We start from the raw sequence: 14,924 nt of genomic DNA on the forward strand, positions 1-14,924 counted from the left end.
GGGACTCTGGGAGCCAACTTCAGGCAAGAGACGAGCGTGGTCTGAACTTAGCCCAGGAATGAGGCCACATGGTCCTCAAAGGAACTTGAAAGGACTCATTGCAGGTTTTCCTTCTCAGCAGTCTAACCATCTCCCCCCCACCACTAAGTCTTGTTGACTCTTAATTTGCTTTTGTAGCTGAAGCAATAAATGTAAAGGTTAAGAAAGAAAACTTTAGGGTGTAGCTGATTCCAAATGCAGCTCTGCCAATTTACTAGCTGTGTGACCTTGGACAAATTACTTAACTTCTCTGCGCAGCCACAAGAGCCCCATCTGCAAAACGGCGCATAATAGTACTGACCCTGCCTGTCAGGGCAGTGAGATGATGCATGTCTTTGGGGCTAAGGGCATGCCTGGATTTCATTTATATGACTATAGGCCAGAACGTTGACCTCTCTGTGGCTCAGTTTCCTCCTCTGTTAGGTGTGGACAATAGCACACCTTGTATAGTTACCTTATAGGGCTACTGGGAAGAGGAAATTATATGATGTGTAAGGAGCGTGGCGCTGGTTAGAGGTTAGCATGATGCCAAACCAAAATGGGTTATTAATATTAGGTTGATGCAAAAGTAATTGCTGGTTTTGCCATTCCTTTTAATGGCAACATAATAAATGTAACTTTAAAATCAAAAAGCTCGTCCTTCAGAGATACAGGCCTGGTTGTCAAAGCAAGACCTATGAAGCCTGCAGCCCCTCCCAGGCCTCTGAGGGGTGGCGTTCGGCATGAGTCTGACCTGAGCTGTGACCCTTCGCCAGCCCCTCCTCTCTGCTCCTCCGGCAGTCGCCTGGCAGGGCCCTGGCCAGCAGAGCCATGATGTGACGTTTGAGCTTCCCCAGTCAGGTCCTTGCACAGGAACACTGGCGAGATCCGGTGTCAGGAAGAAGGTCCCGGGTCAGAGGTGTGATGCCCGGAGACTTGTCTTCCCTTCAGGGACCTGAGTGACACCTCAGTGGAAGAAAGCAGCCCTGACTTGGGACTCAAGGGCTGGGGCTGGCGGTCAAGGGTCTTGTCAGGACCACTTGCCCCTCCCAGTCCAGTCGCTGGTCACAAGGCCCAGAGCCACAGGCAGGGGAGCTGCCCAGAGGGCTGCAGCCAGAGGAGACTGGAGTTTGGGAATTCTGTGAGAGCTTCTAGACAGCACATTTCCTTTCTGCATCTCAGTCCCTTACTCAGAAAATGGGGCTGCTGACTCCTGCCCCAGCCTTTCAGGGCTGTTTTGTGACTCAAATGAGAAAAGGTACAACAGGCCAGGCGCGGTGGCTCAAGCCTGTAATCCCAGCACTTTGGGAGGCCAAGACGGGCGGATCACAAGGTCAGGAGATCGAGACCATCCTGGCTAACAAGGTGAAACCCCGTCTCTACTAAAAAAAAGATACAAAAAACTAGCTGGGCATGGTGGTGGGCGCCTGTAGTCCCAGCTACTCCGGAGGCTGAGGCAGGAGAATGGCGTAAACCCGGGAGGCGGAGCTTGCAGTGAGCTGAGATCCGGCCACTGCACTCCAGCCTGGGAGACAGAGCCAGACTCTGTCTCAAAAAAAAAAAAAAAAAGAAAAGGTACAACAAAGCCCTGAGAAGGAAGAAGGACTGAATGTCAGCCACAGAGTGCCCCCAGGCAGGAGCTTGCTTGGGAGTGGAGACCAACATGGGGCCAGCCTCACCCCAGAACCAGCTGCACTCCCGGCTCTAAGCTGGATGGAAGGCAGAGTCAGGGGGCCTGCACCTGGTGGGCAACTTGGGGGCTGCAGTCTCACTCTGGGGTGACTGGCCTCAGTCTGCAGGAAGCAGTAGGCGTGGTGACCAGCAGATGAGCCATGCTCCGGGGAAAAGCTGCCACAGTCCCCCAGGATGACGTGTCAGGGGACTCAGATGGGGCGGTCTCCTGAGCTAGAAAAGAAGCCCCCAAGGTCAGGGACAACAGGTGACCTTTACAGCCTCCCGCACAGCAGCCATGCATAGCTGGTGTTGAGCAGGTGTTGAGAGCAGGCAGGAGGGAGACACAGCTCCAGTGTGCCAGGACACAATCTTCTTTACCCCTTCATACTGCACTGAGCCATGCTTCCAAGAGCCTGCCTTCTGCTGAAGAATGAGAAAAATAATTCTGGGGAACTCAGCCACTTCCTGCTCAACCCTTAGCCTTTCAGGTTCTCATCAGCTGTCGAGACACCATTCCCCTCTCTCCCTTTTATTCACCCAGAATTGCAGCTGGGTGGGGGAGGGGACCAGCTCAGGAGGGGCACAGGGGTGGCCTGGTGCCATCTTCTGTCTGGGTTGTCCTTCCTCTTGCCAGGGGCTGGGCATCACCCTCCATCCTCCTGGGCAGAACCCTGCAGCCAGGTCCCCCATGCTCTCCTTGCCTGTGGCCTTCTGCGGCCATTTTCCTGAGCCCCAGGACTGCTAGCCCCCATTCCAAGGGATGTGGGACTCTGGCATCAAGGGAGCTGCAGGGGTGGTAAGGGGACCTCCTGTCCCTCTGCCTGCTCAAACCATCTCTCACCAGAGCCATCTCCATGAGGGCTCCTGGCCCCAGGCATGTACCCTCACCCATTGCTAGCTAGACTGGGGAACAGCTTCCTGGAAACACAGGACTGCATCAGGAAAGAGAGGAGGCCGGAGGGACTTTTAAGGTGCTGTTGGGAGGAGAAAGGGAGAATGGATGCAGAGGAGGTAACCAAGAAAGTCTGCTACCCAGGCACACCCTCCTGTGTCCACAGAGAGGAGTCGTCCCAGGTGTTGGGCATCTGAGCCTCCCCGGCCCCACCGGCCTTCAGGCACTTGCCAAACAATGCAAGGAGCAAGGACGTGAAGGGGCACCTCCAGATTGAAAGCAGGGGTTAGCCAAGGGAAGAGTGTCCAGAAGACCCTGGAGCCGGACCAGAAGACCATGGAGCCGGACCAAGTGCCCCACCAGGTTGCCAGGCGTGAAGTCCACTTCCATGGAGTTTATGGGAAGGTGGCCACTCAGGTTGCCCTCGGGTGGCTCCAGGGGTGGCAGTGGCACAGCTAGTAGTGTGGGGTCCTCTGAGGACCTCCTGGGGCCAGGGCATGAACTAAGCTGGAGGGGATCTTACTGGCTCCTGTCTCTTCCTTGCTCGTACCTTCCAGTCTCTCTGCCAACCTTAGCAGCTGAACAGGGATGGGAGAGAGGGCTGCAATCAATGCTAGTCCCCACGCCTGGTATGAGATGTGTCTGGAGAGTCCAGGACACCCAGCCTCTCCACCTCTGTCTCTGCCACTCCCCAAGGCTAGACCCAGTCCTGCCTGATTAGTTAGAAAAGGGTCCTCCTGCTTCATCTGCTTCCTGAGTCTCACCTCCAGATGGCTCTAGTTTCCAGGATGACTAATAGGTTCCATATCATGTGCCAATTTCTGCTGATTGATAGTGGCTGTGTTGCAAAGAATTGTGAAACCTTGTCTAGGCTCATTAAGGAGCTGTGATTGATTATCAATGTCAGCCATGAGTGCCGGAAGAGAGACTGTAGGTGTGTGTGATTTAAACTGCTGCCTACTTCTCCCAGAACCTGTTACACCCCATCAACCTGGGCTGGAAAGGTCTGGGAGTGTCTTGTGGCTGAGAGACGTCATTATAGGACAGATGTGAGCTGTGGCGTGCTGGCAAACATTTAATAAGTGGCTCTCGGGGTAAGGTGGGGCTGCTGTGTAGCTTTTGCCAATTTCTGTAGTGTGAATATTCCCACCACGGCCAATTTCCAGCGCCAGTGTGAAGTCACTGGGCGCCAAGTTAGGAAGAGATGCATACAGTTGGCTTTTGCAAGACTGCACAAACTGGCTCTGTCTGAATAGTCAGATGCTTTTCCTAAGAAATGTAAAGCTTCTCAAAGCTTTGCTAATGGTGGACTGTTCTGGGAAAAGCACTAGACCAGGATTCAGGATCATTTACCAGCCATGAATAATAGGCAAGTTACATCCTTCTCAGAGCCTCAGTTTTCTCATCTATAAAATGGGAGTTGGGTTGTGGTGACCTGTGATATAAGGAAGTGCTTTATCAGTCACAAAGCATGATTTGTCGGCCATGCTCCCGGAGCATCAAATAAACTCAGATGGTCTACCCTAGAAATCTGCCTCAGGCCTCCCTAGAAAGTCAGGGTTTGTGCCATGGGGCTGTACGAGACAGGGTTTGGGTGTTCTCTTTGAGGTTAATCCCAGAAGACAGAGGCTGCCTTAAAGGTCACCAGTGTCCCTTCACAGGCCATCATGCCTGCCCCTGACAAATTGCTTTTTATGGTTTTTAAAGCTACTCGTGTTTCCCTTCTTCACTGCTCTTTGAGGCAGAGGCTGTTCCATTTATTTCTCCATGTGCCTCCTTCAAGCTTCAGGGGCCCGTGGCCCTGGGAGGCAGGCAGACCTGGGGCCAAGTACCAGCCCAGTCGTGCATGTGTTCTGCAGCCTTGAACACACCATAAACTCTCTGGGCCTCAGCCTTTTCATCTGTAGAGTGGGAACAATAACCATCGCTACTTCACTGGGTTGTTGGGCAGACCGGGTGAAATAAGGGTGTTAGCATAGTGTCAGGCACAGAGTACACGCTCAATAGATGAATAACAGACAAATTACTATTTGTCCTGATGAGGTCTTGGGTGGAGGTGGAACAGGCCAAACCGTAGAAGAATGGGATCCCAAGAGTTGACAAACCACAGGTCGGTGAGGGCTGGGCCATGGGTGAGGGTGTGCGTTGTGGGGCCTGAGGCACAGGGAGAGCCCCGAGGCAGGTCTGGTGCCATTAGTCCAGCATGGGGTTTCTCATCCTCAGCACTATTCACATGTGGGACTAGATGAGTCTTTGTGGCAGGAGGCTCTGTGCACTGTTTTTTTAGCAGCATCCCTGGCCAGTACCTACTACAGACCAGTAGAAGCTTCCCAGTTGTGAAATCAAAATGTCTCCAGACATTGTCAACTATCCCCTGGGGAGCCAAATCCCCCCCGAGCTGTGAACCCCTGCTCCAGCAGGCAGAGTGTAATCAATATCATTAGTCACCCAAGGTCTGAGGGGAGCCCATGATGCAGAGCACCTGTCCTGGCAGAGATGGGTGGGTCAGGCATGTGGCAGAGCTGGTGGCAGGTGGTCGGCTGCAGGCACCAGGAGGCATAGGTGGGGGCTAGGACCCCAGCTTCTGGGAGCCCAGCAGTCAAGCAGGGTCAGAAGATGGCTCAGATGACACTGAACTTGGGAGCACCCTGCCACTCTTGATGCCCCCTGTCCAGGACCAGGACTGGATCCAGAGACTGGGTGGGACTAAGTCCAGGGTCGAGGGGGAGGGGACTTACCTGCCCTTTAGAAGGGGCTGAGGGTCCAGCTGCCCCTTCCACCCCTGAGAACTTCATGACCTCCAACCAGGAGAACACAGGCTTTGCAGCAACAGAGACCAGGTTCAAATCCAGACCCTACTATATGGAAATAAAAGCTAAACAATAAAATTAGGCCAGGCGTGGTGACTAATGCATATAATCCCAGCACTCTGGGAGCCTGAGGCAGGCATATAGCTTGAGCTCAGGAGTTTGAGACCAGCCTGGGCAACATAGTGAAACTCCGTCCTTACAAAAAATACAGAAATCAGCCAGGTGTGGTGTGTGGTCTCAGCTAGTCAGGAGGCTGAGGTGGGAAGATTGCCTGAGCCCAGGGAGGTTGAGGCTGCAGTGAGCCATGACTGCACCACTGTACTCCAGCCTGGGCAATGGAGTGAGATCCTATCTCAAAAAATAATAATAATTAAATTAAATTAAATTTTTAAAACTTTAAGAATCAGATGCCATCATCTAAGAACAAGGTGACCACCTTAGGCAGGTTGCTTAACCTCTAAGCCTCAGGTTCCAAGTCCATGGAAGGGGTGACAATGCCAACCTCACAAGGTTGTCGTAAAGACCAAGTGCGGGGTTATAGTTCCCATGCTTAGCACTGTGTCTATGTCTGCCGCATAATGAGCACTCAGGACATGTTGATTGAATGAATGAAGGAATGAAAAAGTGAATCTTCCTATAGCAAACCTTTCTCGCTTAAACCCTCATGTTTGTTTTAGTTCTCATCTCTGGAATTTCTCCAGCTTTTTAACATAGGAAACTGTTGACTTCTCAGCAGGAGGAAATGAGTTACTCATCTCTGTTTCATCAGAGCTTTGCATCAGGCCTGGTAGATAATAAGTGCTTAAAAAATGAAGTTTTCCTTCCTCAGAGGACAATGAGTATACTTTATTCATCTTTAGACAGCCATAGCCCAGCACAGTGACTCACACACAGTAGGCATTGTTAAGTGTTTGTTGAATGAACAAACATAAAAAAAGCGGCTGGAAAAAAAGGCACGACCCAGAATGCTACCCCAGAATTCTTCATGGGGGTCCATCCCTGTGTGTCCATTTTGGGGGAGCATGGCCGCCTTGCTGAGAGGAGGTGGGTCAAACCCCAGGGGAGAACGGTAGTGGCCTTAGCAGGAAGCTGAGGCGATGGGTGGCAGACATCCACAGGGAGGTCTCAGGCAGAATGTCCCCACCTTGGATGGCTGCTGTGCGGGCCTCCCAGACAGCCCTGCTTGCGGGCTGCTCAGCCCACCTGAGGGGGCAGGGACAATCTTCATAGTTCTCCTTGCTGCAAGAAACAGGTGTCCTCCTGAGGAAGCAGCAGGTGCATGGGTGGAGTCCAGGTGTCTTCCTCCTCTCTCAAGATGTGGTAGTATGGGCCATAGCTCAGCAGGATCAGCATGAGATATGGTGTGCTCTGTTAGGAAGACCCCAGGATGGGGAGTCAGGAGACTGAACGTCCCACCGCCATTACCCGCCCACAACGTGGCCCTGGATGGTCACAAATCTCCCTGGGCCTCTCTTTCTCCATCTGTACTGCGGGGACTTGGTAATGCCTTGGAGTGACTCCATCCTTTGGTGCCCAGCCAGGGTAATGGGCACAGCCAAGTGGCCCACATGGGAGAGCAACTAGTGACATCCAGGCACTGCTATATTTTGCAAAGCCATCAGCTCCACGGCATCTTAAAGCTGCCAGGCATTGAACACAGCATCAGGGGAAGCATCTGCTTGGAAACCCGGGGCTGTCCCAGTGCAGGCCTGTTTGATGAAAGTTGGCAGGGGCAGGATGGCAGTTGGGTTTTCCAAGGCACCTGAAGATTTTCCAGGGGGACACATGAAGACCATCCTTAACACGGGAAAAAATGGTTTGTGAGAGAGAAAGCCTTAAATTATAGCACCCGTATGCCTCTTCCCCTTCCTATGGCACAGCATTAGCTCACAAAGAGGTTTTCCTGTTTCTGAAGTTCCTGTGAGGGATAGGTATGGGGAGTGGCAGCCTGGCTAAGCTTGGCAGAGCCAAATTCCCTTGCATAGGACAGAGGTGCCTGTGAAAGACAGAAGAGAGGGTTGAGTCTGGAGAAGGGGGCTGGAGGCTGACCATGACAGGCATCCCAGGGGGAGGCCTGGGGAGGACTTGGTCTCCAGGCAATAGGGGGGTCGGGGGTAGGTTGCTTTCTGAGTGACGGACAGAGAGAGAGGCACTGTAGAGAAGGGTCTGGAGCTCTACCATTTACTAGCTGCATGGGCCTGGGGAGTCACTCAACCTTCCCGTGCCTCAGTTTCTTCATCTGTAAGGTGGGAATGATAGAACCTACTGCATAATGGAAAACCCCTTGAATTGTGCCTGGCACCTGATAAGGACCATAGAGGACTATGCAGTGACGATGGTGGTGGCAGTGGTGGTGATGTAAAAACCCTCAAAATCTTCAGTAGAATTTATATCTCCTAGGGGCAGACCCAGCAAACTGCTCCTCCTGCCATCCGGCTGAGTGTCGAGTCTTGTCCCAGCTACCTGGCTGCATCTGGTGACAGCTATGCAGCTGAGACTGCTAAAAACAGGCAGGGCTGCCCTCAGAGCTCCAGCCTGTGTCACTGGGGGCCTCACCAGAGCCTGCCACAGTGGGAGCCAGGGCCCCATCGGGCCTGGCAGGCGCAAGGCATCTGCTCTCCATGTGGCTGAAGCATCCCCAAATTGCCACAGGCTGAATTTTGTCACCAGCCTGCTTCTCATGCAGAGGACATCTCCCCCAGCCAGGAGGAACAGATTTCCCAGCTGAGCTGGTCCCTCTGGCTGGCTGGGCTCAGGGGATATTTTCAGATTCTGGGTGACATTCCTCTGCCACTCAGCCTAATGGCTCCCAGATGCTCCCCCTGCCCCGTGCTCCCTCCCGCTTGTTCTGGGACCTGCATGCAAGGCCCAGGCCTGGAGCTTGCTCACCCAGGCTCTACACCTCTTGACTTTTTCTGTTGCTTTTAATCTAAAACATTTTGTCCCGCTTAACATGATGGCTTGACAGAGGCCAGCATGAAAGAGGCTGTTTCTTCCTGGATGGTGACCAGGGCAGAGAAGCGGACAGATGAAGGAGGAAAGAAGGAAGCCGGCTCTGGGAACGGGAGGAGCACGGGGAAACATAGGAGCCTTTATTGGCCGAGCATAAAAGAAGCAACAGGAGTCGCAGCTGAGTTAACGTGGCCAGGGCACTAGGGGCCGGGCAGACACACCAGGCCCAGCTGGGAATTGCCGGGAGGGCGGGGTTTCGTGGCTCATGTTCGCAGAAGTGCCTTTCCTTCCCTATCCTTCTGGGGCTGCTTTTCTAAACCTTCCCTCCTGCTCCCCACCCCTACTCCTTTTTTCTCCCTCTCGGAACACTTGAATTTGTCATTCTTGGCTGTTGCCAGTAATGAGATAGGGCTGCTGCTGCGGCCGTGGGAGGGAGGTGGAGAGTGGACACCAGAAAGAGAAAGGAACAGAGAGAGGCATGGAGGAGGTGGGGCCAGAGCCCGAGAGGGGACTTTGAGAAATAGGCTGTGGGTGGCAGACCCACAGACCCTGGAGGGGTGAAGTGCCTAACTCACTGTTAAACAGAAACCAGGATGGGCCGATGGGCCTCAGGCAGGGTGCACAGTGGCCATCCACGCCCACGCCTGCCTGCCTGCTGGCCCTCCCTGCCATGGCCCATTGAGGACACCGGCATGCTAACAATCCTCATCTCTGCAGGATCTGTTATTTCCACCTTTCTCAGTGTGCCCACTGTCCCGTGTTCTGCAAAGCAGCCTGGTACACAAGTTCAGGCAGGTCACGGAAAGCCCATTTTGTGGGGTGGGAAGCTGAGGCAGAAGGGCCACCAGCAGGTCGCCAGCAGGGCTGAGCCTGGGGCCCAGACCTCTGGATTTCTCATCCAGTTATGAAAATATGGAGATGAAATAAAGGGGGAAGAGATTATATTGGTGAAAATGGGCCAGGAAAAGACAAACTTTGAAGACCAGATGGAAACCCCTCCGCTGAAGAATCCCCGGACGCTGCTTCCAAGGCAGCCTCCCCACCGCCCCCTACAGCAATGACACTGACCCAGGCATTTTCTCTCTCTCTTTCAGGACCTCCTGTAAGTACTCAAGCCGAGGGTCTCATGCATCTGAAAGGCCTGTGTCACTTGCTGGTAATGGAGTTCTGGGTGGGGACACTGCAAGCTGGGCCCCTGCTGTCTTGGGGAGGGCCTAATGCAGGTTCCCGAGCGGTCCCTCCAGAAGGCTTCTTGTGGGGAGGAGGCTACCATTTTGCTTTTCACCCACCTCTGCACTCCTCCAGGGCAAGACAATGGCTGTCCCCAGGGCAAAGCAGGCCCCAAATTTCAATCTCGAAGAATGGCTTTCCCTCTAATTAGCTCAGTTCTTTTGTCCCCCAAAGAAGCTATTGGAGTCAAAAAAGAAAAAAAAAAAAAAAAGCACCAGACATTAGAAAGAAGAAAAGAGATCATCTCTCCTCAGTTCTCCTTGAAAAGTCTCAGAAAACAGGTCATCGAGCTGGCTCCAAGCGTGGTCTGCTCCAGAGGACTCAGGTCCACACCCCTGAGTGGGCAGCTCTATTCTGGCCAAGTCACTTTGGGCAGGTGGTGGTGGTGGTGGTGGTGGCAGTGGTTATGTAAGAGAGAGCGGTGTCAGCCGGTTAGACTGGGAGACAGCACATAAGCTATAGGCAGCACGCCGCACTCCTTCCTGGCCTTGCTAGGAAGCCCAGGGTGGGGCGGGGAGTGGAGCCACTTCCAGAGAACCTGAGAAGAGCCCAAGGAGACTGCCTCCCTGAAGTAATGGATCCAGAGAACAGGAGCACCAGTCTTTGATATCCCAACAAAAGACCAGAGGGCGCTGGGGGAGCTGGAGATAGGAGTTGAAAGGGCCCAGTCCTCACATCAGATCTTTCTCAAGGTTGCTGAAATCAACCCTATCATCATCCCTTCCTTGGAGAAGTCATTTCCATAGTTGCTTTCCTCTTAATGTGTACCTGTGGGAGCTGCCTGCTTAATTTTTAGTAAAGGCCATTACTGAAGACTCCATTTGCGCCCTGAAAGGCCCTTGCACCCATGCTGAGGATCCCATGCCCCCTGACACATCACAGTGAGGCAGGATCTGTCATGTCATTGCTTGAAAGGAAGGATAATTTATTATGGCATGTTTGGTGTGTCAGATCTTAATTCCCTTCATCCATCTTCCAAAATAAACTGCCATAGAGAGCTTTCACCTGTTGGAAATGTGCTACTTTTCCCTGTCTTATTCCGAGGAAGCCACAAGAGCCCTCAACTGCTCCCACCCTGCCTTGGGGCCTCCTGCACACACCTCACCCCCAGGGCCAGGATGCCAGGACAGCTCTGAGTCCCTGCCTGACTTGAGGGTCCTTCCCTCAATAGTAATGTTGCATTCTGAGAGCTGGTACTGGCCCAATCCAGGGACTGTTTCCAGACCCCTTTGGGTCTGTGCTGAAGGAGCCCATGAGGTGGAAGGGGTGAGTCTCCATTCAGTCTCTGCCCACAGAGTGAAGGAGAAAGGCCCAGGTAGCTTTCCCCACATTCTGAGCCTAGCGCAGAAGAGGAGCCCTGAACCTTTGCCCAGTGCTGGCTGAAACCACAAGGCAAGAGGAGGAGGAAATGGGAAGCTGACCAGGGCAGGAATCATCTCCTCAGCCCTGTTATCTCTGCTTCCTGCAAAAGAAGAATGCTGGTGGCCAGAGAGAAGGGCTCTGAGATGCGTGTCTGCTGCCCTCTGGGTGTATCCTGGGGGCTGGCTCTGTCCTCCAACAGGAAGATCCAGGTTCCTGTGGGCACAAGGTCAGCCAGTGCCTGAGAACACAACCATGCAGGATGGATTAAAGCTGCAGCAGGAACCATTTAGGTGGAAGCAAATTGGCAGCCACCACTGCCCCACCCATCATGCCCTTGGCAGACATTGCTAATCAATTAGGAGGCTTTTTAACATAATCCATTAGTCCCTTACTCCCAATCCATTGGTGTCAGTGCTCAAGCTGACATCTATTGGCCATCCCTGGATTCGATTTAAGGGATAATTTCTTAATACTGAGAACTGTGAGACTGAAAACAGATGACCAAGGGAAGTAGGGATGTATCTTTCTCTGAAGGAATACAGGGAAATATTTGCCAGCAGCTGCCAGGCCTTGCTGAATATGATCCTTGCTGAAATAGTAGCTAACACTTACTGTGTGTTAGACACTGTTATGTTTTTATGGAGGCAGTGTAACATAGTGATTATGAGCATGGGCTCTGGGGCCGGACCAACTGCAGTCAAATCCTGGCACTGCCACTTTTTGCTTTGTGACCTTAGCAAGTTACTTAACCTCTCTCTGCCTCAGTCCCCTCATCTGTAAAATTAGAACAGTAATGATATCTGCTTCATATGGGTATTGGAAGGAATATGTGTGTGTGTACTATATATATATACACACACATATATATACTATATATATACACACATATATATACTATATATATATATTTTTTTTTTTTTTTTTTTTTTTACTTAGGATATATAATTCATTTAATCCTAAAAGCATAAGGCTTCCCTAGATGATGCCCAAAGGATTTTTGCAAACCTTTAATTTTTTTTTTTCTTTCTTAGAGGCAGGGTCTCACTCTCACCCAGGCTGGGGTGCAGTGGTGTGATCATAGCTCACTGAAGCCTCAATCTCATGGGCTCAAGTGACCCTCCTGCCTCATCCTCCCAAGTAGCTAGGTCTACAGGCGTGCGCCCCCACACCTGGCTAATTTTTTTAATTTTGTTTTTAGAGACGGGGTTTTGCTATGTTGCCCAGGCTGGTCATGAACTCCTGACTTCAAGCCATCCTCCTGCCTCAGCCTCCCAAGTGGCTGGGTAAACCTTACATTTTAAGGCAGAAATTATGATTTTGTGAATTTTTATTAATGAGTTTATTATTTTATTTATTTCTACCCCATCTCATTCCAAGAAACATCTTAGGAGGATTTACAAGCCATCTAAGGAAACAGGAGGTAAGGGGTGGGGAACAGAGGCAGGAAAGCAAGGGGAATCCAGAGCCATGGTACTGCAGCATCCTGTGCAGATGAGCCACACACGCAGCTCTGAGCTTCTCAGTGGTCAGAGCAAAGAGGAAAGCAGAGCTTTGGCAAGGGTCGGATTGCAGTAAGGTAGGAGCGCGCCTGATGCTTGGGCAAAGCACAGCTTTTCCTGAGAATGGGGCCTGAAATAAGTTTCCCTCAGGTGTCCTCGTAAGGGTGGCACGATATGGATGGTGTCGGTTGTAAGGACACAGCAAGCAAATTGCCCCTTCTGTTCCTATTCAGAGTAGACCCACTGCATGAGGTTGGACCCTCCTCACCTGGGCCCATTCCCTTCCCTGGGATGGGAGGTCACTGCCCCACCGCTCAGCCCACTCTGTGACATTAGGGGACAGGCAGTTTAGAAGCACGAGGAAGAGGGCATTGGTTCAGCACTAAAGCTCTGGTTTAAGGGACGCAGTGCCTGGTCTGTCCTTGTGGGGGCCTGGGAAAGCAGGGGTGTTGTCCGATTCCTGGTATCCGCAGGCAGATTCATTCATTTGTAAATGTGTCTTAAGGACTACTGAGAGCTCCACATTGCTGAGGCACTGAGGACACATTCGTGAATGAAACAGGAAAGTCTCTACCTCAGGAGTTCACATTTTAGTGCTATGGGGCAAAACCAGCAACATGACGGGATGGCGACAAGTCCTGTCCCCATGAAGTCTGTAGCCCCACGTTCCCCAAGGACCCCCCTCCCCCGCGACTGGCGGGTGTCACTGCACCACCACGGAGGGGGTGTCCTCAGGAACACAGGTTAGAAGGGGTGACTTACTCCTGGTGCTGCCTGAACTTTTCTCAGCACCCTACGGGGACTTATCTCCCAGGGAACACCCCAAGACCCACTCCTGGTTCTGCCTTCAGTTTATGGGAAGAGCAGGACATCTGGAAGGAGAGGAACTGTATGTGACAGCAGGGTCTCTGGAGGGAAAAACCAAGGCCAGCCCCATGGCCGTCTCTGGCCTGTCCTCTTCTCTTCTAATAATCATGGTAATAGCTGCATTTGTTTAGGACTTGCTATATGCCAGCCGCTGTGCTCAGTGCTTTACATACATTCTCTCGTTTGATCCTAACAGATAGGTAATGATTATTCTTCCATTTTCAAGATGAGAACATTGAGGCACAGGGAGACCAAGACACTTGCTGAAGGTTACCCAAGTAGTAAGTGGCAGAGCCAAGAGGTGAACACAGGTGGGCTGTCTTCAGAGCCAGGACTGGAAGGAAGCTTCATGAGCCTTAGTGATCAAGCCTCCCCCTTTTTTCATTTTGTTCATACAATAACAAAGGCCCACCCAAGTGGCTTGCCAGGGTCACACAGCTGGTTGGGACAGTGCTCAACAGTTAGGTGTTGCAATACCCTGCCTGACCTATGGAAACTTCACTCTTCATTTAGGGTCCCACTGGAAGACCTGGACTCCCAGTAAGTAACTTTTGTTTCTTCTTTCCTTTGCATCTCTTTTACATGCTGTTTCTCAGTCTGAAGACTGGCTAGGTTGGGTGGCTGGTTTTTCTCCATGTGTATCTGGGTAACAGGCCACTCTCCAGAATCCCTGATCTATAGCTTAGGGTGAAGTCACCTCAGCTCCCTCCTCCTTTGAGATCCAGAGAGGACCCTGCTGGGGCATCTTTAGCTGCAGCCCTTGGTGCCCCTTTGCCCGAGGCAGACAAATTACAACATGCAGATCCTTCAAAACTGCGGCTGACTTCCAGACTGATGACCCTACAATGGGCAGCTGCAAGGATGGGCAGCCCACTGGCACACTGACTATCCCCCTGCATACCAGCTGACATTCAAACCACTGTTTTCCTATGCCTGCTGGTAAGAGAGCAGACTCAGAAACTTTGTTTTCCCTCAATTACCATGTCCCAATTCTAGAGAGTTACTGTGCCAAGTAACCATGGGGACTTTGGGACAAAAAAGATAGCCATCTCTTATTGAAACCATAAGAGGAACCAGGTACTGCATTTATCACCTTTCACACATTCAGCTTGTTCAACACCTCAGTGAAATGGGGATGATTATAAACCTGTTTATACATGAGAGTCAGGAAGGTAAAATAGTTTGTCCATCTGTCCAAGCTTCAGGTGGGGACCTGTTAGAGGTCTGTATCATCACACACCATTCCGTACTGCTGTTGCTTGTGGTCTGTGCTCCACCTTCAAAACCCATCTTTAAAGTATTCTAAGACATTGCTCTGTGGAGTCTAGCCCGGGGCATGGATGAGTGGAATACTGGGTATGTGTTCCATGGACCCTCAGATGGGGAGTGACCCAGGCAAGATGCTGCAACCTGTCAAGGGGCCGGAATCAGGTACGGAGAGCACCCTGGCCTGGGGCTGGCACCAGTCTGCCCTGTCTCCCTGTACCAAAGGTCACATCCATGAGATTCCAGACCCTTATGTGCCTCCCTCTTACCTAATGACTCCCCTTTTAGACATGGATTATACTGTAACCTTTGGACTAATCCAACAGCTTCTAAAATTCATGCCTAGCAGTGGCT

At 51.9% G+C, this 14,924-nt stretch overlaps 1 protein-coding gene across 1 annotated transcript in view; it reads left to right on the forward strand.

The window, feature by feature from the left end:
- Positions 1–14,924, forward strand: part of COL13A1 (collagen type XIII alpha 1 chain) — a 161,561-nt gene that overhangs the window by 57,321 nt on the left and 89,316 nt on the right. Inside the window, exons 3-4 of the mRNA XM_033208972.1 lie at positions 9,441–9,448; positions 13,818–13,844. Coding sequence (XP_033064863.1) covers positions 9,441–9,448; positions 13,818–13,844 — 35 coding nt within the window. The remainder of the gene's footprint in view (positions 1–9,440; positions 9,449–13,817; positions 13,845–14,924) is intronic.

The sequence above is a fragment of the Trachypithecus francoisi genome, unplaced genomic scaffold (assembly GCF_009764315.1).
Source record: "Trachypithecus francoisi isolate TF-2019V2 unplaced genomic scaffold, Tfra_2.0 Lachesis_group9, whole genome shotgun sequence".
NCBI lineage: Eukaryota > Metazoa > Chordata > Mammalia > Primates > Cercopithecidae > Trachypithecus > Trachypithecus francoisi.